The sequence below is a fragment of the Ostrinia furnacalis genome, unplaced genomic scaffold, assembly GCF_004193835.3.
Source record: "Ostrinia furnacalis isolate ACB-3 unplaced genomic scaffold, ASM419383v2 OfSCF7574, whole genome shotgun sequence".
In the NCBI taxonomy this organism is placed as follows: Eukaryota; Metazoa; Arthropoda; class Insecta; order Lepidoptera; family Crambidae; genus Ostrinia; species Ostrinia furnacalis.
The window spans coordinates 313,267-339,005 of record NW_021137813.1 but is presented as its reverse complement, the minus strand read 5'-3'; the positions used below and the strand labels follow the sequence as shown (position 1 = coordinate 339,005).

The following is a 25,739-nucleotide window of genomic DNA, read 5'->3' as shown; positions in this document are numbered from 1 at the left end:
TTTAATTAGTTTATAGAAGGTTTAGAGACAATATTTTTTTAACAACAATAGCCTTTTCATAAAACTTGTCTGTGTGATGTAACGCCTTTGTCTTTTCCTACAAAAATAAATGGTAATTTAACATTTATGGCCTGTCAATAGTGTCAAATTCAATGCTGTCATTTTATTTTTATTTTGTGCTTGGTGGTTTATCGAAAGAAATGTAAATTTTATTCTTGTTTTGAGAAAAAGATAAAGTAAATTAACGATTCGCGATCCAGTATTTTCGTTAAAGGCATCAACATGTCGTCTATTACAGGATCTTCATGGGAAGGTGTGTATCTTTTGTGTGTAAAAAGTAAGAAGTACCGGTTGAGTTAAGATATGACGTAGCAAACTCAAACCGTTCCCTAATGTATTTATCTAAACATCATAATATAATCCCATTACTTCGCCGTAACCCGTTTACTCATTTAAATCCTAAGAGCACATGTAATAAATCAACAGCATTTGCTTCTAAATTACAAAGCCTAGTGCCAAGACTGCATTAGTAATAGTCATGATGATCACTATCTTATTTATTGATAGTGTTACCACACAAAATAGTTTGTTACCCCTGTCCAAGTAAACTTAGCTGGGAATTTGGCTCAAGAAAATAATTAATGCTAGAAAAGACAATGTTTTAGGCTTTGTTATTATTTAAAAATTACCCTTGTGGAATATAACTAATACCCATATCAAGGAGTTGCTGTTTTTGAAATGATAAACACTACCTATAAAATATCCTTACAGAGATGCGGAAGCAAGCTCGAATGCTGGAAAATGACATAGACGTGAAGCTTGTAGCGTTCAGCAAATTGGGAATGAGCAGTGGCTCATCAGGTCTGAGCTCGGAAAGTGCACCACTTATCAGTAGTGAAGATATGTTCGATACTATGTCTATGGAGTTACAACAGTTGCTGAATAAGGTAAATCAGTAACTTTAGTAACATAAATCTGATTTAGAATGGATAGATTTTTTTTTTATTGTAGCTAAATATGGTGGGGACCTTTAGATCTCTAGTGGTAAAACCTTGAGCTTTTATTAAGTTGTTTAAGGTTTACTAACTAGTATGAGAGGAGATGCTTGTAACATCTACAGTAAAACAGCTTGGAAATGTATTAGGAATTAAAGTTATATTTTTTTCTATTGTCTTACAGCTTTCATCAATAAATGACAAAATGGCAGAAATGGCACCTGGAGGTGCTGCCACTATGCACACAATAAAGAGACATAGAGAAATTCTAATGGTAAGTAATAATGCATGTGTTTATGTTCTTTTGCAATAATAAGACTTCTTATGGATATTGTTTTATTTGCCTAATATAAATTCTTATAAGAGCAGTAAGCAAAGCAAGGGCAGCAGCACTCTCTGATTAACATTAATCTTTTAAACTGCGATCTTCAACCTGCCTACCAAGCGTGGAGATTATGGCAAAACCGTCCACTAATGTGGAGGAGGCTCACGAAGGCGATGATGATGATGATGATAAGAACAGTTCTCAATAGCTGTTATTCCTTTTTTTTTCTCTTATATCCGTGGTCCCAGTGTCAATCTGTAGGGAACTACAATAATCCACTCCTGTCTGTTTGCACTGTTTGTCATGTGCAGGGTGGAGTCCAGTAACTCCATTGTCCTCAGTGGTCATGGTTTCTCAACTGTCCTGGAATCTACTAAGGAGTAAGGGGTCATACACTAGCTCTTTGCAGTCTGCTAAATAGGAAGCCTTCAATGGTCATGAGTTGTTGGGCTGATGTGTTTGGATGATTTGAAAGTCTATCCTTGTAGCGGAGTGTGTGGTTTTTTATTACCTCTCTGACTGTGGGCAATGGCAAGTCCTGATAGACGAGCCTGTTGCTGATATACCACGGGATTTGGTAAATCTACACTAATATTATAAAGAGGAAAACTTTGTTTGTTTGTTTGGTTGTAATGAATATGCTCAAAAACTACTGGACCGTTTTTAAAAATTCTTTCACCATTCGAAAGCTACATTATCCACGAGTAACATAGGCTAAATTTTATTTTGGAAAAAAATAGGGTTCCGTAAAATATGTAGATAATGTAGTCCACGCGCGCGAAGCCGCGGGCGGAAAGCTAGTCAAACATATAGCTGTTATTCTGGCATAGTTTTATGTAATTAAATCATACAAGAATTATAACACACATGCACTGTAGGACTATCAACAAGAGTTCTCTAAGACCTCCGCTCGTGTGTCGGCGCGGCGCTCGCGCGAGGAGCTGCTCCGCGGCAGCAGCCCGCCGCCCGGCGCCGCCTCCGGCCTCAACCGCCGCGACCAGTACGCCAAGGAGGCCAACCACCTGCACAGGTGAGGCTGCCTGTCCTTACAGCGGAGCGAGCCACAATGACTACAGCAGGAGGCCAACCACTTGCACAGGTGAGGCTGCCTGTCCTTACAGCGGAGCGAGCCACAATGACTACAGCAGGAGGCCAACCACTTGCACAGGTGAGGCTGCCTGTCCTTACAGCGGAGCGAGCCACAATGACTACAGCAGGAGGCCAACCACTTGCACAGGTGAGGCTGCCTGTCCTTACAGCGGAGCGAGCCACAATGACTACAGCAGGAGGCCAACCACTTGCACAGGTGAGGCTGCCTGTCCTTACAGCGGAGCGAGTCACAATGACTACAGCAGGAGGCCAACCACTTGCACAGGTATGCCTGGAAAAGAAAAACATTAAACTTGATTTTCAATCGAGCAAAGGGACTTAAAGTGACATTATAATGTAGTACATGAGTATGTGTGCCATAATTATTCAGGTAAAGTAAAAGAGCCTACCCGTGGATGTCATAAGAGGCAAATAATAGGAGAATATGCAAACATCAGGCCTCCCCAACCCATCTAGCTAGTGGGGGAAGTGCAGAATTAATCCTCCCTATTCACTCTGGTATATTACAGAAGGTCGTCCTTACAATGGAGACTAAATAACCATCATGAGTACTTACAGTTCCAGTTCAGCGTGGTGTTGCTACAGCTATGTTCGAAGAACTAACCACTATCAAAGTTGTATCACTTAAAGACTAATATCTATCTGTTCCAGCTCTCACATCCTCGTGGACGAGCAGATCAATATAGCTATGGAGGCGCGCGAGCACCTCACGTCGCAGCGGCAGACCTTCAAGCGCATGCAGACGAGGTTCAACGACATCACTAACAGGTCAGCTTTCATTCATTTACTTTAAATATGATAATGATGATGAATTTCCGAACACAAACGAGTGCCAATTTCCATAATAGTGTATATGAAGCAAAATTAGCCGATTGTCTCTTTCCATCGATGTGCAATATTTACCGCCGGCANTTGTAGCGTTTAGCAAATTGGGAATGAGCAGTGGCTCATCAGGCCTGAGCTCGGAGAGTGCACCACTTATCAGTAGTGAAGATATGTTCGATACTATGTCTATGGAGTTACAACAGTTGCTGAATAAGGTAAATCAGTCACTTTAGTAACATAAATCTGATTTAGAATGGATAGATTTTTTTTTTATTGTAGCTAAATATGGTGGTGACCTTTAGATCTCTAGTGGTAAAACCTTGAGCTTTTATTAAGTTGTTTAAGGTTTACTAACTAGTATGAGAGGAGATGCTTGTAACATCTACAGTAAAACAGCTTGGAAATGTATTAGGAATTAAAGTTAATATTTTTTTCTATTGTCTTACAGCTTTCATCAATAAATGACAAAATGGCAGAAATGGCACCTGGAGGTGCTGCCACTATGCACACAATAAAGAGACATAGAGAAATTCTAATGGTAAGAAATAATGCATGTGTTTAAATGTTCTTTTGCAATAATAAGACTTCTTATGGATATTGTTTTATTTGCCTAATATAAATTCTTATAAGAGCAGTAAGCAAAGCAAGGGCAGCAGCACTCTCTGATTAACATTAATCTTTTAAACTGCGATCTTCAACCTGCCTACCAAGCGTGGAGATTATGGCGAAACCGTCCACTAATGTGGAGGAGTCTCATGATGGCGATGATGATGATGATAAGAGCAGTTCTCAATAGCTGTTATTCTTTTTTTTTCTCTTATATCCGTGGTCCCAGTGGCAATCTGTAGGGAACTACAATAATCCACTCCTGTGTCCGTTTGCACTGTTCTTTGTCATGTGAAGGGTGGAGTACAGTGACTCTATTGTCCTTAGTGACGGTATTGTTTCTCAACGGTCTTCAGGCGCGGATCCACCGTTGTGGGCATGTCCACAACCCTAATTTGCTTGTTTTATTTATGATCTATTGATAAGATCGATAGGCTGATGATAAAAACGGCTGACTGATGAACCTTTAAAAATCGAGCGTGATTGAGCGTGAGTGAGTTCGTACTCCAATCCAACTCTCACTTTGCAAATTTTTAGTGGCAGTGCCCACAACCTTTTTTGAGGGCTGGATCCGCGCCTGACGGTCCTGGAATCTATTAAGGAGACCCCTGACACTAGCTCTTTGCAGTCTGTTGAATAGGAAGCTTTCAATGGTCACGAGTTGTTGGACTGATGTGTTTGGATGATTTGAAGGTCTATCCTTGTAGCGGAGTGTGTGGTTTTTTATTACCTCTCTGACTGTGGGCAATGGCAAGTCCTGATAGATGAGCCTGTTGCTGATATACCACGGGATTTGGTAAATCTACACTAATATTATAAAGAGGAAAACTTTGTTTGTTTGTTCATTTGGTTGTAATGAATAGGCTCAAAAACTACTGGACCGTTTTTAAAAATTCTTTCACCATTCGAAAGCTACATTATCCACGAGTAACATAGACAAAATTTTATTTTGGAAAAAAATAGGGTTCCGTAAAATATGTAGATAATGTAGTCCACGCGGGCGGAAAGCTAGTCAAATATATAGCTGTTATTCTGGCATTGTTTTATGTAACTAAATCATACAAGAATTATAACACACATGCACTGTAGGACTATCAACAAGAGTTCTCCAAGACCTCCGCTCGTGTGTCGGCGCGGCGCTCGCGCGAGGAGCTGCTCCGCGGCAGCAGCCCGCCGCCCGGCGCCGCCTCCGGCCTCAACCGCCGCGACCAGTACGCCAAGGAGGCCAACCACTTGCACAGGTAAGTGTGCAGGGCCGTCTTTAAACTATTGGGGGCCCTTTTTGTTTAAAAAAGAAATCTCAATATAACTTTTTAGCGATTACATACAACATAACAATACTGTATTAATTAAATAAGAGCTGGCAACGCGAACGCTAAGCACTTGATCTTAATAAAGAAGGAGCTAGTCTGAACTCTGAAAATGATTAAAACAGATTTACTGACTGTGGTCACAGAAATCCACTTGTGTTCTATTTTAAATGTAATAAAGCATGTGTATCGTAAGTGCCAAAATGCTGATCAAAACTGAATAAATTTTACGTCATGCTCATTGACAACTGTTGGATTGTATAGGCTAGCTCTTTGTCAAAGTCTGAAAGATTTATCTCTGTTCCAGCTCGCACATTCTCGTGGACGAGCAGATCAATATAGCCATGGAGGCGCGCGAGCACCTCACGTCGCAGCGGCAGACCTTCAAGCGCATGCAGACGAGGTTCAACGACATCACTAACAGGTCAGCTTTCATTCATTTACTTTAAATATGATAATCATGATGAATTATGGCATTTCCAAACACAAACGAGTGCCAATTTCCATAATAGTGTACACAGGTAATAATAGTGTATACAGGGTGGAAACGATAAGTGATCTCACTCGATTATTTCTAAACTATACAAGATATCGAAAAACTGGTTACTGATCCTGAAAGTGCTTCACGAGCTCTATCAAACGGTACCAATAATAGATTAGATAATAAACTGGATCTATCCGAAAATTCAATGTTTCCGGCTTCCATACATTTGGTACAGTCTTAAATATGAAGCAAAATTAGCCGATTGTCTCTTTCCATCGATGTGCAATATTTACCGCCGGCAGTGTAGACTCCTTTGTATATGGAAAGGGGTATAATTGTGTTTGATATGCCTTGCGCACATTGTTTTATTTTTCCTGATAAACCCTTTAGCTGTATAAGTGAAGAGTGAGTTCAAAACAATCCGCAGGAGAACCAAAGTGACCGACATAGCTCGCAGAATTGCTAAAATCAAGTGGCAGTGGGCGGGGCACATAGCTCGTAGAGACGATGGCCGTTGGGGCAGAAAAGTTCTCGAGTGGCGACCACGGGCTGGAAGACGTAGCGTGGGCAGGCCTCCTACTAGGTGGACCGACGATCCTAATTGGAGGAGGAGGCCTTTGTCCAACAGGTGGACGTCATTTGGCTGAAACGAACGAACGAGTTCTAAACAATAGTCACATTGTAGCATTCACAAGAAAAACTACGTCTTGTTAAATGCAAACTTAATTATAGGTGAAAACAACATGCATTGGAGGTTGAAGAACTGACAATAATTAATATGGTGTAATGAAGCCCCTATGTTTATGTAAATGTTTTTCAATAACTAATTAATTTTGTTCTTAGATTCCCGATGCTGAATAGCCTGATGTTCCGAATAAACGCCCGCAAACGGCGCGACTCGCTGATCGTCGGCATAGTGGTGGCAGTTTGTACTTTCTTGCTCCTTCTATACGCCTTCCACTAGATGTGAAGTAGGTTTACACTGGTCAGTTGCGACAAGAGGTCCTTTTATAAAGGAGAATTTTGAATGTTGGATTTTAAACTTCATTTTAAGGGTCCGTACGTCAATAGTAAATGGCACTCTCAAAACCCTTTTTCTCAAGGACCAAGACGAATATTTTTCGTTATACCACATTTTTGACATTACAAACTTAATTTTGGAGTTAGCTAGTATTGAAAAAATATCTTTTGACTGATTAAGTCAAGGCTGCAAGACAAGCCTGGAACAGAGTGGTTAGTGCACATATCCAACTCGCGCTTGACCGATTTTTTGTTAATATGTTGCCCGTGCATGTGGCCTATTTGTGTCCAATAATTTGAATTTTTTTGCTGATCCAGAAAAATCATTTTGGGTTGGTCAAACGGCAGAAGTGTTTGCATATTAATTACTAGTGTGTCATGGTTAAGTTCATTTGACATAATTTTGAGTCATAGACAACCCAAGGGAAAAATACATTCCTCGCGAATTTCATGAATGCAAAAACACTCAATAATTTTAAAATAATTTGCATTTTTACTTATAATTTGATAGGTGTTTAACTGTGAAATGGTCGTTTTGGTAAAATACTTTTTCAATACCTATGATATATTAACATTTTTTCGTACAAATGAAGCAATTTCAAGCTAACAGCAACTTAAAGAAACAAAATGATAGAAAAATGGCTCTTGCTTGAATGTTTTCAACTGTAAGAATAATCGCAGTTTCATCTTTAAACACCAAGTAATGAACTTAATTTGTTAAAAGTTTCAATGTTAAGTTGGTAGGTATAGTTATAATATAAGTTTTATTTAATCACGGTGAAAGACTTGGTAGAATGTGATAGAACGAATTACGACGAGAAAAATTGTTATGGAATAAAAATAAATTAGCTCAAAAAATTAACAATTTTGTTTGATCGAGTAGTTGATACCGCCAATCAATTAAAGTCCTTTTATAAATTACTTTATTACATGGACCTTGGTCACCAGTGGCGCCAGCTGGTAAGAAAAATTATTGTGGTTTCAGGGGTAATCTTAAATACATATTTGCAAAACCTTGAAATTATTTATATTGATGGTGTCAACTACTTATTCAATGGATTTGACGGTATTTTGTGAAAATATGCAAAAGGTTCTAATTTATACGTTTCACTATTTCTAGCTTGAGGCACATCTGCAAGTTATGTATTTTTAATTCTCAGTTTGTCTCACTCTTGGCAGTACAGTATGCCAGAAAAATGAGGGAGAGAGATGCAATAATAACGATAGATTAAACCACCCGGAGACCATTTTTTTGAAACGAATTCATTTCGCATACGAATCTAATGTAATCGTATGCGATTTGTGCTATTTCGTTTGCATAGGATGGGATTTCAACAACAAACCTAGATTGAAGAGGAACATTTTAATTAAGATATTATGTTATGTGATAAAGATATAAAAATAAATAATAATATTGTGACTGTCCTCTCCTCTTACCTGTATTTATGTAATATAATTCTATCTAATTTACTTATTGTAAAGGAACTTGTAAATACTTATATCTGCTATTTACCAAAATAAAAATCTTATTTATTTACAAAAATGTTTTATTTAAGCGTATGGTAGATACATAGTATCGTAAAATCAGACTGAACTTATGCTAAAGGTGGTATTTTTATCAGTACCTTGATTTCAATATTCAAAATGAACAATTCATGCAATTTTCAAATGTCCAAAAGTGATATGCCAATATTTTGATAAAAAATATTTTTAAAATATGTTAAAATACAACATATTATACGTATATTTCGTATAAGTTTAGATTTTTCAGATATCAGCATAAAAATTTAAGTAAACTGGTACACATTAAAAAGTATAAAATGTTTTTTAACTTTAAAAATCTAACAGTAGGTAGTACTGATGTACGTTTACTTCACTCTGTAAAGTTAAAAATAAAGAAGTTACTTAGTGTAAAACAAAATATTCAAAATGCTTGACAATTTAAAAACTTAAAATGAGACGTTAAACATATAACTCTCTTTCCCACAACAGATTCAAGTGTACCTTATAGTAAGGTTTAGCTTTTGCTGACTAGACGGACTATAATCATAATGGGAAATTATCACATGCCCTTTTGAACCTTATTGTCTAGTCTTAAGAGCTAATCTAGTTTAATTGCTGTTTAATGATAAAGCCTAAAGGTTTGAATCCGTCACCAGCAATGCACGACAGTGAAACGCGTAACTTTTTAGGAGTGGAAAATATTGTATTAAATTTAAATAGCCCATTGGTAAATCTGCCTTTGGATTTTATGCTCTCTCGTCTCTACTGCGTGTTGTCGCTGGTATCGGAGTCAAACCTCATTCAAAACCCAGAAGATAATTAAGTACTTGAAATACTGGACGATGATTATGATCAGATAAAAAAGCCTAAAATATTATAAGACTGTAAAAAAATATTTAGGAACTACGCTTAAAATTGTTCATGACTGTACATTTAATTTCGTAATGACGACATGCAGAACAATGTCGTATTGTAGTTTTTTGGCATATTATGTTAGCATGCAGCTATGATAGTTTTCAAAAGCTAAAACCAAACTAAAATTAACTTTTTTTTTAGTTACCTACTTCAATTACCTATACTCCGTTTACATAATAAAAATATACATTGAGTAATTTCACACATTAGACAGCCATGAGGTTTTTTAGTACAAACTATTTTGTCCTTAAACTATGTCCATGACGCAGTTATCACATAAACAGCCTAAATACATTCTGACAGATACTAGAAACTGAACCAGAGTAAGAGAATCCACGCCCCCGTTCTGTTTTTACAACTTATAAGTATACGCTTTACGCTGTATGTCCCTGTATGCTTAGATCTTTAAAACTACGTAACGGATTTTGATGCGGTTTAAAGAAATAATATCAATTTCTCACTCAGCTTCTGTACTATCTGATCTACCATTGCAAGTTTTACTTATATTCACAACTTAATGGTCACATTAATAGTTTTTGATTCAATTGACGGAACACGTTGGTAAAATGCGTCTAAAATTATAAAAAAATGAACCAAAAAGATAATATTAAAAACAAGACAACTCAGCCTTAGTGTTCACAAATGACGTCGGAGGCATCAATGACTAATTATTTTGTTGGTGATATGTATTTGATGCCTCCGACTGCATTTGTGAACCTAAGGCTGAGTTGTCTTGTTTTTATTCTTTTTAGTTCATTTTTACGCATTTATTTATATAATAATAATTTCATTTTAATCTTTAGTTAAATAACGTACATTTTTGTAAGCTACTTAAAAAGCCCTTTATTTTGATATGTTATGATATGCCACTCGATATGTTTTGAGAAAAAAAAATATCTTTTCAAAGNAACTTGACATGCCACGCTAGACGTAAACGCTCTTAATGCGCCTAAAATCACCATTTAGATTTTTTCTAATTTAATATAGCCAGTGTCACTTTCACAAGACGAATTAAATGACACCTCTCACGCTAAAATCGGTCAAGCCGTTTAGGCTGTAGGCCGTGCCAAAGAAATATACATATAATCGAAAAACTTCTTCTGGCGCAGTCGGATAAAAATACTATTCGGCTTTTATCTAGGATCGCTCCTGATTCAGATCTGAAGTTCCATAATTCACTTATCTGTCAATCATCATCATCGTCATCATCATCATCATCATCACTTCCGTGAACATTGAGGATATGACTCCTAAGGCTGCATTTCTGAGAGAAGCTTCTGGAACAAGTGTTGCATTTGAAAGGTTTTTCACCAGTGTGGGTGCGGAAATGTTTCTCCAGGTCCCCTTTGATCGCGAACCTTTTCCCACAGGCTTCGAGCGGACACACAATAGTCTTGTTGTGCATGCGTTTGTGTAGGTAATACTTTTTCCATGATTCAAATGATTTTGAGCATTCCTGAAACAGAATGGCAATGTTAATGCTATAATTAATAATAATAATAAATTCGCTATCAATTTTGATTCGATAAAATCGCTGTACAGTTTGCCGTTTCATAGAAAGTTAAGCTATATGGAATTTTAAATTATAATTACTAGCTTTTGCCCGCGGCTTCACCCGCGTGAAATTTAGTTTGTCGCAGATCGTCATAATTATAGCCTATATATCATAGTTTCATCAAAATCCGTTCAGTAGTTTTTTCGTGAAAGAGTAACAAACATAACTTTCACATTTATATTGTTATACATTTATTAGGAATAGGATTATGTAGTTGATAGGTACTCTTAAAATACTTACAGTACAGTCAAATGCTATGACACTGCTACTAGTAGTGCTGTCAAGTTTAGCTCTTTTGGATGTAGATTTTCTTTTTTCTCTTGATTCATTGTGCTCTGAATTAAATTGAGGTATGCTGGATGATATCTGTAAAAAATAGAACGCATAATAAAAATAAGGTGCTCAAAATAAACATACCTGTCTATATTTTTTCTGATATTGCAATACCTGTAGAGTAATCATTAATAGATACAAAATTCAAAATGGTAAGTTTTAAAACCTTAATCCACTGACAATTCTGGCTCAGTAATTATTAGACATATTAAAACTTATGTTGTTATTTGTTTTCCTTTGTAACCATCCATAGAAGCAGGTATTCAACCATCAACAAAACAAACAAACAGTCTAGATAATGTAAATATATCTAAAAATACAGATTAGAGAACAGGTAAGAAGATATAGCAGTCAGTAACTTACAAAGAAAAGCATACGGGCCAGTAGTGGCGTAAGGAGGGGCGGTCCGCCCAGGGTGCCAAGCATCAGGGGGTGACACAAGTCGTGCAGATTAGTTACCCCAAAATGGGGGGTACCAGGGGGTGCCTTAGGACTTATGACGGGGGGATGGAGGGTGATCGCCCCGGGTGCCAACCCATGCATGCTACGCCGCCACTGATACTGGCAGCAAAAAGTATAAATCCACCACTGGACAGATGATCAGTGGAAGTTGAAGATGGCCTATAAAATTCCTGGTACTTAGAGTTACTGATTCTAATAATTAACTTTCAACAAAAATCAGTAACTAAGTATTATGAAAATTTAAACAGCACCCATAACACAAGCATATTAAAGTTGATTACTTTGGGGCTAGCTGGCGCTGTGTGTAATTGTTCAAAGATTTATTATTATTAACCAGATCAAAGTGAAACTAAATAACTCTTACCACAGTTCTTTCAAATAAATCTTTTCTTACAGTTATTGCATGCTTGTTTGAAGTATTCTGAAAACCAAGGAGTGGGTTACTAATATAACAGAACAACAGGACTCCATAACTTGTTATTGATCCATACTAAATTATTCCTCACGTATTGTGTAGAGCCAGAATATTGATCACACTGTCAATGTGCTATAATAAGTCTATGGTCTTACCATACAAACTCATTACATGGAAGTTTAACAGTCACTTTGTTAGAAAAGATTAAATTAATTTTTAATACAAACAAGAAAAAGATGCAGCCACTCCAGAGAACCTAAAGAAATACAAATCATTTTAATTTTACAACTTACATCATTATTCTTAGCTGAAGTTTGATCTTGCGTAGTGCTTGAAAGACTGTTATTTGAAGCAGTTATAATATTTTCATTGCTTTTATCAATCTGAAAGAGAGAAAATAATGAAATATTGAAGTCAGAAAATAATAATGTAGCTACAATAAAATGGTACCTAAGTGAGGTAATATTGGAATACATAATAATTATAAACTTGTAACACTAGTCTTTAGTAATGCTCACACATGAAAGTATGTATAGTCAAGTTTAAATAAATGACTTACTTTATTTCACTTAAAAAGTAACAGAACTGTCTGAAAAGGCTACTGCTAAATTGACAATAAAGGCCTGATACACACGATAGTTCAAGTGGTTCTTCTTACTTTATCACCATCGTCAGAATCATCATGGAAGAGTGTCCTTAGATGTTCGTTTGTTTGGGTCGCAATTTCTCTGAGTTGTTTGGCACTGGATATCACTTTGGAACATTTTTCACATATTTTTTGAGGAAGGTTGTCTGTTGGATGGACCTGGAAAACAATGTCAGGTATAAATCTAACCTATGAGTGAAGTGAATTCCGATTTATCACTGAAATCACTGCTGCACTGCTCAGTGCTCACACTTGTGGGTATGGAGCACTGACCAGTGCTCGCAGTGCTATCGGAACATGCTCATAATCTATAAAAAACGTGATTCTTACTCACTTTGACTCCAGTACACAAATAAATGTCTTGCGGAAGTTCATCTTTAGCAAATATGTTGTATGCGCCAGGTTCATCTAGACAAAGCCTGCATTTTTGGAAGAACAATATAAATGACTCCATGTCTACAAGCCACACTTGATTTGAAAACTTAAAATAATAACAGAAAACAGGCAAATAGCATTTTTTGCAAACAACAGCAAAAATCATGCCAACTGTCAATGTCAACTAAAATGACAACTTTGAGAACTTTGACAGATTGTTCTCTTTTACACAGTTTACGGCTATGAAGATTTCAATTCAGCCATTTAACTTTTAGTTAAAAAATACAATAAAGTACGAAGCACACTTATCACTTCGGAAAGGGATCATAATCATAAAAACAGCGCGAGTTTTTCAGTATTTTTTGTATGAAACTCCCTAATGCAAATAATACACACTTATCGGAGTCGTAACGTAATCACATCGCTTCGGGACAAGCTCACAAACCATGCTGCATTTCACCGTCCGCATCCCAGCGCGCTTGCGGCTCGCTGTCTGTGAGCTTGTGCGCGCGAGCTTGCGGCCGCTCTCCAAACCACATAACTGTGCTCCAAACCCAAGCTTTTTCACGCCTCTCCCGCGTGCCCGTAATGCCCGCGTAGGTTTTTGAAGAACTATCATAGACGGATAAAAATAAATTAAAAACTTTTTTGTAATAACGATGACTTTCTTTCATAGCTTTCTTTCATTTCGCGACCAAATGCCAGTTTGTTGTCATCATCAGTCAAAACAGTTAAAAAATAGTAAAATTGCTTTAAAAATAATAATATTCTTCTAGTCTGAACATTTTAAACTAGCATCATTTTATTTCAGTTTAGTGAGGATTTCAAAGTGTTAAAACAACAATAAATAAAATTGTAACATGACTGGCAAGGTAAGCCTTATTACGGTAAGATCAGTAAAGCCTGTTTTCCACTGCCACTGCGAGCGGAATAATGAATCCGTTTCCTCGTATTTAGAAAGATCGTTAATTCCGGCCAGCACATCAGAAGTGTTACCTCTGGGCCGCACACATCACGGTAACCCAAAGATTCACGCTATCGCAATGTGTGTAGCCAAGTATTCGCATATAAGCGTTTATCACACTGCGCCGTGATTTCATATTATAAAAAATCCCGCGCGCAGACGCGTTGTCAGTGTGTTGTGCCGCGCGAGTTTTCTATACAAACTGAGGTTCTTGCATACAATGATTAAATCTGTCGTACCGCGTACCGCGGCGGAGGAGCGCGGCACAGTGTGATAACTGCCATACTTCGGTGTTTTTGCATAATAATAGCAGCCGCTTAGTGTTAGCAACTTTTGGCGGCGAGTATACCGACTTAACGTGCGGTGGGAACCATGACTTTGATGACTTGACTTATTAAAAAAAGTATGCTTCGAAATTAACAGCTGTATGGAAGCTTCTTTCATAGCACCAGCTTTGTTCCTTGTATAGAAAGGCAATTAAAGTTCTCCGAAGTATGATAGAACTGAACTTATTTTTAGTAGTCCTACCTACAGTTAACCTCAAAGTCAGTCACTCAAACCTTGCTTTTATTAAAAACTAGCTTTCCGCCCGCTGCTTCGCCCGGGTGGAATTTTGTTTGTCACAGAAAAACAATATCGCGCGCATATTTGCTCACCGTTCAGACCTACCCTGGACTACGACAAACATTTTAAAACCAAAATCACCTCAATCGGCCCAGCCGTTCTCGAGTTTTAATCAGACTAACGAACAACAATTCATTTTTATTTATATAGATAGATAGATGATCAAAATCAGATTAATAGTAGCCATATCCAATATGCTGTCGACAATAAGTTCTTCGTGAATCTACATTTAGCAAAGCGAAATAGCCGAAATATGTTCTGTTTTTATTTTGAAATATTATGGTCTTATGGAAATCTATTAACCAATCGAAAGATTAACTGTTCCTCCTGAGAGTTCTCCCAAGATTTTTTACTACGACTCAATAAAGAAATAAAAATTAGCCGCGCAATGCCACGGTATTTTCCTATAGTTAAATCACAATCAAAGAATGTTTCCACGCTGTTGCCATGGCGAACCCGTGTATACAAACCGGGCCAATCGATTGATAAGACTTGTTACCACAATATTAAAATAAGCTTTCAAAGTAAACAAGTCAATTACAAATGATACAATTTAATCGCGGAAATAGGAAATAACGGAATCCTATAGCATTTTATAATATTTCAAGGATTACTAATACAATCGCGCACTTTTAATTTACTTTCTTCGAAGGTTTTTTAAAAATAGTAACAGAAAACATTTCCGTATGCTGTTCGCGAATAATATTGTACATTTGCACGGGTTCTGCATACATTAATATTTATATGTGAAACTAGCAATTTGATTAATTATGTAGATTACCAATTTATAAGAAAATTACTTAATCATTGATCGATATCGTAGCTCAGGTGCTCTCGACGACTGCACTCATTTTATCACACAATTTAATTACATGACGTCATTATTAAAAATATTCTGTGACGTCAATCATCAAATGCACTCGAAATTAATTAATTGTCTCGTAACTTCCAAATATCCGGCCACATAATCATGCTTCTTTTATCTTTTTAATTGAAAACAGGCAACGGTTTAATTTAAAAGCTATTAATAAGCCGAGCTTTTTCTGAAATGTGTATAATTTTACTAATAGCTTACGAAAATTCTTTAATTCGGTTGAACGTCGAATTCGGCTTTTAGCTAACGAAAGTATTAAAAAAGTTTATTTATTTCTAAAGAATTTTGACACAAAGTCACAAAGAGCATTTATTTTGCATTTGAATAAACATTCATTTTTAATTCAAAACCTAAAGCCGCTAAAAATACCACCAGCTTTAATTTAATGATGACAGGACTTTTCTATAAAACCATAAACTGTGGTTCGCTACGAGCTTGCTACGATGCTACGACGCAGTAGCGCCCGGATAGCGTAGACCGTAGCCCGGTAGTAGCGAGCGAGGGGCTCGCGTAGCACGACGCTCGTTCTTTTTTCAGTGGGTGTAGCAAACTTCGGAGGTGGAACTTTTTTCAGTGTTTTTTTTTCTGTGCTTGGTTTTTGACTGCATTCGCGCCAAAATGTTAGTGAAGAAAATTAATGAAGCGGCCGTTATGAGCTCTTCCCGTTTTACGTTCCTCTAAATTTTAAAACTTTAAGGTAAGTCATGTGTGTCATTAATATTCTAAAATTAATTTAATAAATTGTAAAATTATTGATAGTATCATCATTTTTTATGATTTTTTAAGCAAAAGTTTGTATTTTAAGGTAAACTTTTACGAGAAATGAATTATTATGGCTAATCGCTTTTTCACAACTTAATTTAATAGTCAAAGCACTGGTTTACAAACTACAAATTTTTTAGCCGTAAAATTACCAAGACAGCATCAAACTGAAAATATTGTAAATTTTTAAATTGCATTGAATTGAAATGAAAAGCTAGTATTAAGCGGTAATTATTACCATAAACACCCAGCACCTCGGTTAATTTGAACATAATTCTTAAAAGGTAAGGCCAAACTTGGCATTTATTACCTTGATAGCGCTTAGGCACGTTTCTTCGAAATCCATGACTAACTCATTAATGTAGGCAGGCTGTCAACAGCTGAACATTAATTTACTCATCTCTATTTTATTTGAAAACGCCAAGATGCAAGACAATGTCAAAGATGGGGGTTCAGACAAAACAATCATCAAATCATNAGGAACTCTATAATAAAACGACTTAAATGCATCGAATTTGTGCTCGTTCGTTTTGTATTGATGAGTATTTTAATTCTATATAGTAATCAGGGTCTAATGATGGAGCTGGAAGGTAATTCGCAATAAAACGACACAATCGCATCAAGTTTGGGTTTGGTTCAATTTTAATTTCTGTGAGGGGTCTGGGTGTTAGTTAATATGTATAATAAGTTTGTATTTATAAAAAAAAATGTATTTAAGTATGTTTATATCCGTTTTCTAGTGAGCGGACACTGTGAATGTACGTCACGCGGGGTCACGTGACCGTCGGCGGGACTCAATATTTAAGCGAACTTTGAATGCCTATAAAACCATAACTATTGGGTATTTTTGAATGAAATAAAAACTAATGTATTTGTATATGTAAAAGCTTAACTGTAACATAGGTTTCAAGTGATTTTGCATACCTAGTAACATTCTCAATTACTGACGACTGAATGAAAGAAATTGGTGCGTAACTATTCATCTGATATTAAACGTTTAGTAATAAAGGGGTAGGTCAGGTAAATGGCAAATCCACCAGCGGTCGCTCGATGACACTTAGACAAATAGTTTTATAAAACGTCAACTACGTTGGTTAGGTATTTGTATTGTAGATACTTATACAAATGAACGTATAAAATGAGTTTATTTTTAAAAGTATAGGTACAGCGTGGAAACGATAAGTGATTTTACTTGATTTTTAACTATACAAGATATCGAGAAACTGTTTACTGTTCCTGTAAGTGCTTCATGAGCTCTTTAAAACAATAACAATAAATAGGTCAAAGAATAAATTGGATCTATGCGAAAATTCAATGTTTCCGAATTTCATACTAAATGTATGCCGTCAGCCATACCTACCATATTAGAAGTGTTAATTTTTTAAATTTAAATTTTTAATTCAGTAACTAATATATAATTATCAAACAACAAACTCGTAAATTGCATTCTTATTTAAATTATTTACGGAAAACATGATTTTAGGTTTAACTTGCTACAATATCATCAAGAGATACTAATGAATAAATACTAAATAAACAGATAAAGGGGACGGCATTAAGGCACTCAGAATTTTCAGAAACCATTGATTTCGTGTTTGTTTGTAACTGTATTAAATGTATGAAAGCTGGAAATATAGGTTTTTTGAATAGATTCAGTTCGTTCTTAAACATATTATATTGATGCCGTTTGCTAGGTCTTATGAAGCACTTTTTCAGTAAGTAACCATTTGTTCGACATCTTGTATACCTACTATAAGAAATATTCGAGTGAGATCACTAATCTGCCACGAAATGTTGGAATAACTTACCGCCGCCAATTCGAAACTCCAAATCAAATGCTACTTTCAAACGTAATTTAAAGAAATTTCTATTAGGGCTGATTTTTCAATCGTCAGATAAATTTTAACTGAAGAATAATCTTGTCATTTTGACATATTTCTCATACTAAATCTGTCAATGTGTCAAACTTATTCTTTAGTTAAAAGTTATCCAACGATTGAAAAATCTGCCCTTAGACGAACAAATGTCTATTGCCTGAGTAGTTGTTCTGCATCTCTTCCCTTTATTACACAAACATAACTTTTTGACACATCTAGCACTTTCTGTTGACACACACACAAGCCACATACACCCAACACACACACCTAACACATACACCTAACACACACACACACCTAACACACACAGCAAGCACACATACCTTCAAATTTATGTAATCGTTGAAGCTTTGTATAAGTTTATATAATTTTAAAATAAAAATGCCAATGTTTATGGCGTCCAATGTGACGCTCTTTTAAAAAAGTGGCCTCCGCAGAATAACAGCGTCCTGTTCTGGGTCTACCTCAGAGCAGGACACAATGCTGAGCGGATGCCATTTTGGTCCACAAATGTGCAAGTACTGTAAACTGTTTACTGTAACTTACTATAATTTAATATGTTGGGCCAAATAAAATATTTTCTTTCTTTCTTTCTTTATCGATTATTTTCGTCATCCTTACTTGTATTAAATTTAATTAAAATACACTAAGGCTGAGATGCACCACCTAACTTTGACCCTAACTGACACTAACCGGTGTTTTATGTTAGACAGATTTTTGACATCCAAAATTTTGATGTCAATGTTAAAGTAAGACGGTGCAACACGGCCTAACAAATGTATCGTAGACAGTACTTTTTATTTTCTTCATAAATCTTTCTTTTCTTTGTAAAGCTATCTACAAGCTTTTATTTTCTTTGACATCTGGAGTTGTAAAATCTTGCAACTTAAAATTTACTTACTTCCCGTTTTCCCATTGAGCTGAAATTTTGCATGTTTATGTATTTTTAATTCTCAGTTTGTCTCACTTTTGGCAGTACAGTATGCCAGAAAAATGAGGGAGAGAGATGCAATAATAACGATAGATTAAACCACCCGGAGACCATTTTTTTGAAACGAATTCATTTCGCATACGAATCTAATGTAATCGTATGCGATTTGTGCTATTTCGTTTGCATAGGATGGGATTTCAACAACAAACCTAGATTGAAGAGGAACATTTTAATTAAGATATTATGTTATGTGATAAAGATATAAAAATAAATAATAATATTGTGACTGTCCTCTCCTCTTACCTGTATTTATGTAATATAATTATATCTAATTTACTTATTGTAAAGGAACTTGTAAATACTTATATCTGCTATTTACCAAAATAAAAATCTTATTTATTTACAAAAATGTTTTATTTAATAGTATGTAGAATTGTAGATACATAGTATCGTAAAATCAGACTGAACTTATGCTAAAGGTGGTATTTTTATCAGTACCTTGATTTCAATATTCAAAATGAACAATTCATGCAATTTTCAAATGTCCAAAAGTGATAAGACAGTATTTTGATAAAACATATTTTTAAAATATGTTAAAATACAACATATTATACCTTTTTCGTATAAGTTTAGATTTTTCAGATGTCAGCATAAAATTTTAAGTAAACTGGTACACATTAAAAAGTATAAAATGTTTTTTAACTTTAAAAATCTAACAGTAGGTAGTACTGATGTACGTTTACTTCACTCTGTAAAGTTAAAAATAAAGAAGTTACTTAGTGTAAAACAAAATAGTCATAATGCTTGATAATTTAAAAACTTAAAATGAGACGTTGGACACCATTGAATAGAGTTGGCCAAGCTATTTTAAAATTCGACGTTAAAAATATAACTCTTTCCCAATGCTATACCACAACAGATTCAAGTGTACATAGTAAGGTTTAAGCTTTTGCTGACTAGACAGACTATAATCATAATGGGAAATTATCACATGCCCTTTTGAACCTTATTGCCTAGTCTTAAGAGCTAATCCAGTTAAATTCCTGTTTAATGATAAAGCCTAAGGCCCAGAACAGACGGTGAAACGCAACTGCAACTTTCTGATGAATGAAACTGAAAGTTTCAAACTGGTCGCGTCATGTGTGGTCTCTCAACGGACGCTATGGCAGAAACTTAGATGCAACTCAAAAGTAACTAGCAGTTGCAGTTTCGTTGCAGTTGCGTTTCACCGTCTGTTCTGGGCCTAAAGGTTTGAATCCGTCACCAGCAATGCACGAGAGTGAAACGCGTAACTTTTTAGGAGTGGAAAATATTGCATTATATTTAAATACTAGCCCATTGGTAAATCTGCCACTGGATTTTATGCTCTCTCGTCTCTACTGCGTGTTGTCGCTGGTATCGGAGTCAAACCTCATTCAAAACCCAGAAGATGATTAAGTACTTTAAATACTGGACGGTGATTATGATCAGATAAAAAAAAGCCTAAAATAATATGACTGTAAAAAAATATTTAGGAACTACGCTTAAAATTGTTCATGACTGTACATTTAATTTCGTAATGACGACATGCAGAACAATGTCGTATTGTAGTTTTTTGGCATATTATGTTAGCATGCAGCTATGATAGTTTTCAAAAGCTAAAACCAAACTAATATTAACTTTTTTTTTAGTTACCTACTTCAATTACCTATACTCCGTTTACATAATAAAAATATACATTGAGTAATTTCACACATTAGACAGCCATGAGGTTTTTTAGTACAAACTATATTTTGTCCTTAAACTATGTCCATGACGCAGTTATCACATAAACAGCCTAAATACATTCTGACAGATACTAGAAACTGAACCAGAGTAAGAGAATCCACGCCCCCGTTCTGTTTTTACAACTTATAAGTATACGCTTTACGCTGTATGTCCCTGTATGCTTAGATCTTTAAAACTACGTAACGGATTTTGATGCGGTTTAAAGAAATAATATCAATTTCTCACTAAGCTTCTGTATCTGATCTACCATTGCAAGTTTTACTTATATTCACAACTTAATGGTCACATTAATAGTTTTTGATTCAATTGACGGAACACGTTGGTAAAATGCGTCTAAAATTATAAAAAAATGAACCAAAAAGATAATTAAAAACAAGACAACTCAGCCCTAGTGTTCACAAATGACGTCGGAGGCATCAATGACTAATTATTTTGTTGGTGATATGTATTTGATGCCTCCGACTGCATTTGTGAACCTAAGGCTGAGTTGTCTTGTTTTTATTATCTTTTTAGTTCATTTTTACGCATTTATTCAATAATAATTTCATTTTAATCTTTAGTTAAATAACGTACATTTTTGTAAGCTACTTAAAAAGCCCTTTATTTTGATATGTTATGATATGTCACTCGATATGTTTTGAGAAAAAAAAATATCTTTTCAAAGATTAATGCGCCTAAAATCACCATTTAGATTTTTTCTAATTTAATATAGCCAGTGTCACTTTCACAAGACGAATTAAATGACACCTCTCACGCTAAAATCGGTCAAGCCGTTTAGGCTGTAGGCCGTGCCAAAGAAATATATATAATCGAAAAACTTCTTCTGGCGCAGTCGGATAAAAATACTATTCGGCTTTTATCTAGGATCGCTCCTGATTCAGATCTGAAGTTCCATAAATCACTTATCTGTCAATCATCATCATCGTCATCATCATCATCATCATCACTTCCGTGAACATTGAGGATATGACTCCTAAGGCTGCATTTCTGAGAGAAGCTTCTGGAACAAGTGTTGCATTTGAAAGGCTTTTCACCAGTGTGGGTGCGGAAATGTTTCTCCAGGTCCCCTTTGATCGCGAACTTTTTCCCACAGGCTTCGAGCGGACACACAATAGTTTTATTGTGCATACGTTTGTGTAGGTAATACTTTTTCCATGATTCAAACGATTTTGAGCATTCCTGAAACAGAATTGCAATGTTAATGCTATAATTGATACAATCCCAACTAATATTATAAATGCGAAAGTAACTCTGTCTGTCTGTCTGTTACGCTTTCCCGCTTAAACCTCGCAACCGATTTTGATGAAATTTGGCATAGAGATAGTTTGAGTCCCGGGAAAGAACATAGGATAGTTTTTATCCCGGTTTTTGAAACAGGGACGCGCGCGATAAAGTTTTTCTGTGACAGACAAAATTCCACGCGGGCGAAGCCGCGGGCGGAAAGCTAGTAATTTAATATTCGTTATCAATTTTGATTCGATAAAATCGCTGTACGGTTTGCTGTTTCATAGAAAGTTAGGCTATATGGAATTTTAAATTATAATTACTAGCTTTTGCCCGCGGCTTCACCCGCGTGAAATTTAGTTTGTCGCAGATCATCATAATTATAGCCTATAAGTTATTCTGGGCTATGAACAATAATACTGTAAAGTTTCATTAAAATCCGTTCAGTAGTTTTTGCGTGAAGTTAGATTAGTAGGATTATGTAGTTGATAGGTACTCTTAAAATACTTACAGTACAATCAAATGCTATGACACTGCTACTAGTAGTGCTGTCAAGTTTAGCTCTTTTGGATGTAGATTTTCTTTTTTCTCTTGATTCGTTGTGCTCTGAATTAAATTGAGGTATGCTCGATGATATCTGTAAAAAATAGAACGCATAATAAAAATAAGGTGCTCAAAATAAACATACCAGTCTATATTTTTTCTGAAATTGCAATACCCGTAGAGTAATCATTAATAGATAAAAAAATTCAAAATGGTTAGTTTTAAAACCTTAATCCACTGACAATTCTGGCTCAGTAATTATTAGACATATTAAAACTTATGTTGATATTTGTTTTCCTTTGTAACCATCCATAGAAGCAGGTATTCAACCATCGACAAAACAAACGAACAGTCTAGACAATGTAAATATATCTAAAAATACAGATTAGAGAACAGGTAAGAAGATATAGCAGTCAGTAACTTACTAAGAATAGCATACTGGCAGCAAAAAGTGCTGCACAGATGATCAGTGGAAGTTTATGGTGGCCTATAAAATTCCTACTACAGTTACTGATTCAAATAATTAACATTCAACAAAAATCAGTAACTAAGTAGGTATTATGAAAATTTAAACAGCACCCATAACACAAGCATATAAGTTGCTTACTTTGGGGCTAGCTGTCCAAAGATTTATTATTATTTATTTAAACAGATTAAAGTGAAACTAAATAAGTTTACATTAAGTATCTCTTACCACAGTTCTTTCAAATAAATCTTTTCTTACAGTTATTGCATGCTTGTTTGAAGTATTCTGAAAACCAAGGAGTGGGTTACTAATATAACAGAACAACAGGACTTCATAACTTGTTATTGACCCATACTAAATTATTCCTCACATATTGTGTAGAGCCAGAATATTGATCACACTGTCAATGTGCTATAATAAGTCTATGGTCTTACCATACAAACTCATTACATGGAAGTTTAACAGTCACTTTGTTAGAAAAGATTAAATTATTTTTTAATACAAACAAGAAAAAGATACAGCCACTCCAGAGAACCTAAAGAAATACAAATCATTGTTTTAATTTTACAACTTACATCATCATTCTTAGCTGAAGTTTGATCTTGCGTAGTGCTTGACAGACTGTTATTTGAAGCAGTTATAATATTTTCATTGCTTTTATCAATCTGAAAGAGAGAAAACAATGAAATATTGAAGTCAGAAAATAATAATGTAGCAACAATAAAATGGTACCTAAGTGAGGTAATATTGGAATACATAATAATTATAAACTTGTAACACTAGTCTTTAGTAATGCTCACACATGAAAGTATGTATAGTCAAGTTTAAAGATAAATAAATGACTTACTTTATTTCACTTAAAAAGTAACAGAACTGTCTGAAAAGGCTACTGCTAAATTGACAATAAAGGCCTGATACACACGATAGTTCAAGTGGTTCTTACTTTATCACCATCGTCAGAATCATCATGGAAGAGTGTCCTTAGATGTTCGTTTGTTTGGGTCGCAGTTTCTCTGAGTTGTTTGGCACTGGATATCACTTTGGAACATTTTTCACATATTTTTTGAGGAAGGTTGTCTGTTGGATGGACCTGAAACAATGTCAGGTATAATTCTAACCTATGAGTGACCTAAAGTGAATTCCGATTTATCACTGAAATCACTGCTGCACTGCTCAGTGCTCACACTTGTGGGTATGGAGCACTGACCAGTGCTCGCAGTGCTATCGGAACATGCTCATAATCTATAAAAAACGTGATTCTTACTCACTTTGACTCCAGTACACAAATAAATGTCTTGCGGAAGTTCATCTTTAGCAAATATGTTGTATGCGCCAGGTTCATCTAGACAAAGCCTGCATTTTTGGAAGAACAATATAAATGACTCCATGTCTATAAGCCACACTTGATTTGAAAACTTAAAATAATAACAGAAAACAGGCAAATAGCATTTTTTGCAAACAACAGCAAACATCATGCCAACTGTCAATGTCAACTAAAATGACAACTTTGAGAACTTTGACAGATTGTTCTCTTTTACACAGTTTACGGCTATGAAGATTTCAATTTAGCCATTTAACTTTTAGTTAAAAAAACAATAAAGGACGAAGCACACTTATCACTTCGGTAAGGGATCATAACCATAAAAACAGCGCGAGTTTTTCAGGACAAGCTCACAAACCATGCTGCATTTCGTCGTCCGCATCCCCGCACGCTTGCGGCTCGCTGTCTGTGAGCTTATGCGTGCGAGCTTGCGGCCGTTCTCCAAACCACATAACTGTGCTCCGAACCCAAGCTTTTTCACGCCTCCCGCGTGCCCGCAGTGTTCGCGTAGGTTTTTGAAGAACTATCATAGACGGATAAAAATAAATTAAAAACTTTTTTGTAATAATGATGACTTTCTTTCATAGCTTTCTTTCATTTCGCGACCAAATGCCAGTTTGTTGTCATCATCAGTCAAAACAGTTAAAAAATAGTAAAATTGCTTTAAAAATAATAATATTCTTCTAGTCTGAACATTTTAAATTAGCATCATTTTATTTCAGTTTAGTGAGGATTTCAAAGTGTTATAAACAACAATAAATAAAATTGTAACATGACTGGCAAGGTAAGCCTTAGTACGGTAAGATCAGTAAAGCCTGTTTTCCACTGCCACTGCGAGCGGAATAATGAATCCGTTTCCTCGTATTTAGAAAGATCGTTAATTCCGGCCAGCACATCAGAAGTGTTACCTCTGGGCCGCACACATCACGATAACCCAAAGATTAAGCGCTATCGCAATGTGTGTAGCCAAGTATTCGCATATTATATGTTTTTGCATAATAATAGCAGCCGCTTAGTGTTAGCAACTTTTAGCGGCAAGTATACCGACTTAACGTGCGGTGGGAACCATGACTTTGATGACTTGACTTATTAAAAAAGTATGCTTCGAAATTAACAGCTGTATGGAAGCTTCTTTCACAGCACCAGCTTTGTTCCTTGTATAAAAAGGCAATTAAAGTTCTCCGAAGTATGATAGAACTGAACTTATTTTTAGTAGTCCTACCTACAGTTAACCTCAAAGTCAGTCACTCAAACCTTGCTTTTATTAAAAATGATCAAAATCAGATTAATAGTAGCCATATCCAATATGCTATCGACAATAAGTTCTTCATGAACCTACATTTAGCAAAGCGAAATACACTCGACATCAAATAAATCGCACTTCCCGCGACAAGCACTTTCAAACGTATACATCCCCACTTCCCACCAATATTGGTAACATTTGAAAGCCTAGTTCTAAACTTCATTTCATTAAAGGAAAGGTTTTACCCCAAAAAAATGTGTCCTT

General features: G+C 35.6%; 3 protein-coding genes across 4 annotated transcripts; 1 reads left to right on the top strand and 2 right to left on the bottom strand.

Moving 5' to 3' along the window:
* Nucleotides 1-146: 146 nt before the first annotated feature.
* On the top strand, nucleotides 147-6,753 carry Gos28 (golgi SNAP receptor complex member Gos28). Of its 2 annotated transcripts, XM_028321743.1 has the most exons (7): nucleotides 147-313; nucleotides 772-819; nucleotides 3,343-3,470; nucleotides 3,704-3,793; nucleotides 4,951-5,102; nucleotides 5,479-5,595; nucleotides 6,499-6,753. In XM_028321743.1, the coding sequence occupies exons 1-7, from the start codon at nucleotides 283-285 to the stop codon at nucleotides 6,617-6,619; spliced, it is 687 nt and encodes a 228-aa protein (XP_028177544.1). In that variant the 5' UTR covers nucleotides 147-282; the 3' UTR covers nucleotides 6,620-6,753. The 2 variants fall into 2 exon arrangements, with proteins under 2 accessions (XP_028177544.1, XP_028177545.1); XM_028321744.1 differs by lacking the exons at nucleotides 3,343-3,470; nucleotides 3,704-3,793; nucleotides 4,951-5,102; nucleotides 5,479-5,595 and adding exons at nucleotides 1,180-1,269; nucleotides 2,199-2,350; nucleotides 3,082-3,198 and having other exon boundaries at nucleotides 772-947.
* A 3,286-nt stretch (nucleotides 6,754-10,039) lies between these two features.
* LOC114365213 (zinc finger protein 845-like) lies at nucleotides 10,040-13,040 on the bottom strand. Its single transcript, XM_028321748.1, has 6 exons — nucleotides 12,839-13,040; nucleotides 12,517-12,663; nucleotides 12,152-12,241; nucleotides 11,808-11,864; nucleotides 10,889-11,014; nucleotides 10,040-10,549 (listed from the first exon to the last, which is right to left on the bottom strand). The coding sequence occupies exons 1-6, from the start codon at nucleotides 12,956-12,958 to the stop codon at nucleotides 10,280-10,282; spliced, it is 810 nt and encodes a 269-aa protein (XP_028177549.1). The 5' UTR covers nucleotides 12,959-13,040; the 3' UTR covers nucleotides 10,040-10,279.
* Nucleotides 13,041-21,282: 8,242 nt separating this feature from the next.
* Nucleotides 21,283-24,379, bottom strand: LOC114365212 (zinc finger protein 287-like). The gene is made up of 6 exons (XM_028321747.1): nucleotides 24,180-24,379; nucleotides 23,855-24,001; nucleotides 23,487-23,576; nucleotides 23,140-23,196; nucleotides 22,414-22,539; nucleotides 21,283-21,857 (listed from the first exon to the last, which is right to left on the bottom strand). Exons 1-6 carry the CDS (start codon nucleotides 24,297-24,299, stop codon nucleotides 21,588-21,590), a joined length of 810 nt encoding a protein of 269 aa, XP_028177548.1. The 5' UTR covers nucleotides 24,300-24,379; the 3' UTR covers nucleotides 21,283-21,587.
* Between the last annotated feature and the right edge of the window lie 1,360 nt (nucleotides 24,380-25,739).

Coding starts and splice junctions, on each gene's coding strand:
- Gos28 (XM_028321743.1), top strand. CDS start 283: ATGTCGTCTATTACAGGATCTTCATGGGAAG. Junction 314..771: donor TACAGGATCTTCATGGGAAG/GTGTGTATCTTT, acceptor ATATCCTTACAG/AGATGCGGAAGCAAGCTCGA. Junction 3,794..4,950: donor GACATAGAGAAATTCTAATG/GTAAGAAATAAT, acceptor CATGCACTGTAG/GACTATCAACAAGAGTTCTC.
- LOC114365213 (XM_028321748.1), bottom strand. CDS start 12,958: ATGGAGTCATTTATATTGTTCTTCCAAAAATGCAGGCTTTGTCTAGAT. Junction 12,664..12,838: donor ATTTGTGTACTGGAGTCAAA/GTGAGTAAGAAT, acceptor ATTGTTTTCCAG/GTCCATCCAACAGACAACCT. Junction 11,865..12,151: donor CTTCAGCTAAGAATAATGAT/GTAAGTTGTAAA, acceptor CTTGGTTTTCAG/AATACTTCAAACAAGCATGC.
- LOC114365212 (XM_028321747.1), bottom strand. CDS start 24,299: ATGGAGTCATTTATATTGTTCTTCCAAAAATGCAGGCTTTGTCTAGAT. Junction 23,197..23,486: donor CTTCAGCTAAGAATGATGAT/GTAAGTTGTAAA, acceptor CTTGGTTTTCAG/AATACTTCAAACAAGCATGC. Junction 22,540..23,139: donor ATTTATTTGAAAGAACTGTG/GTAAGAGATACT, acceptor TATTTTTTACAG/ATATCATCGAGCATACCTCA.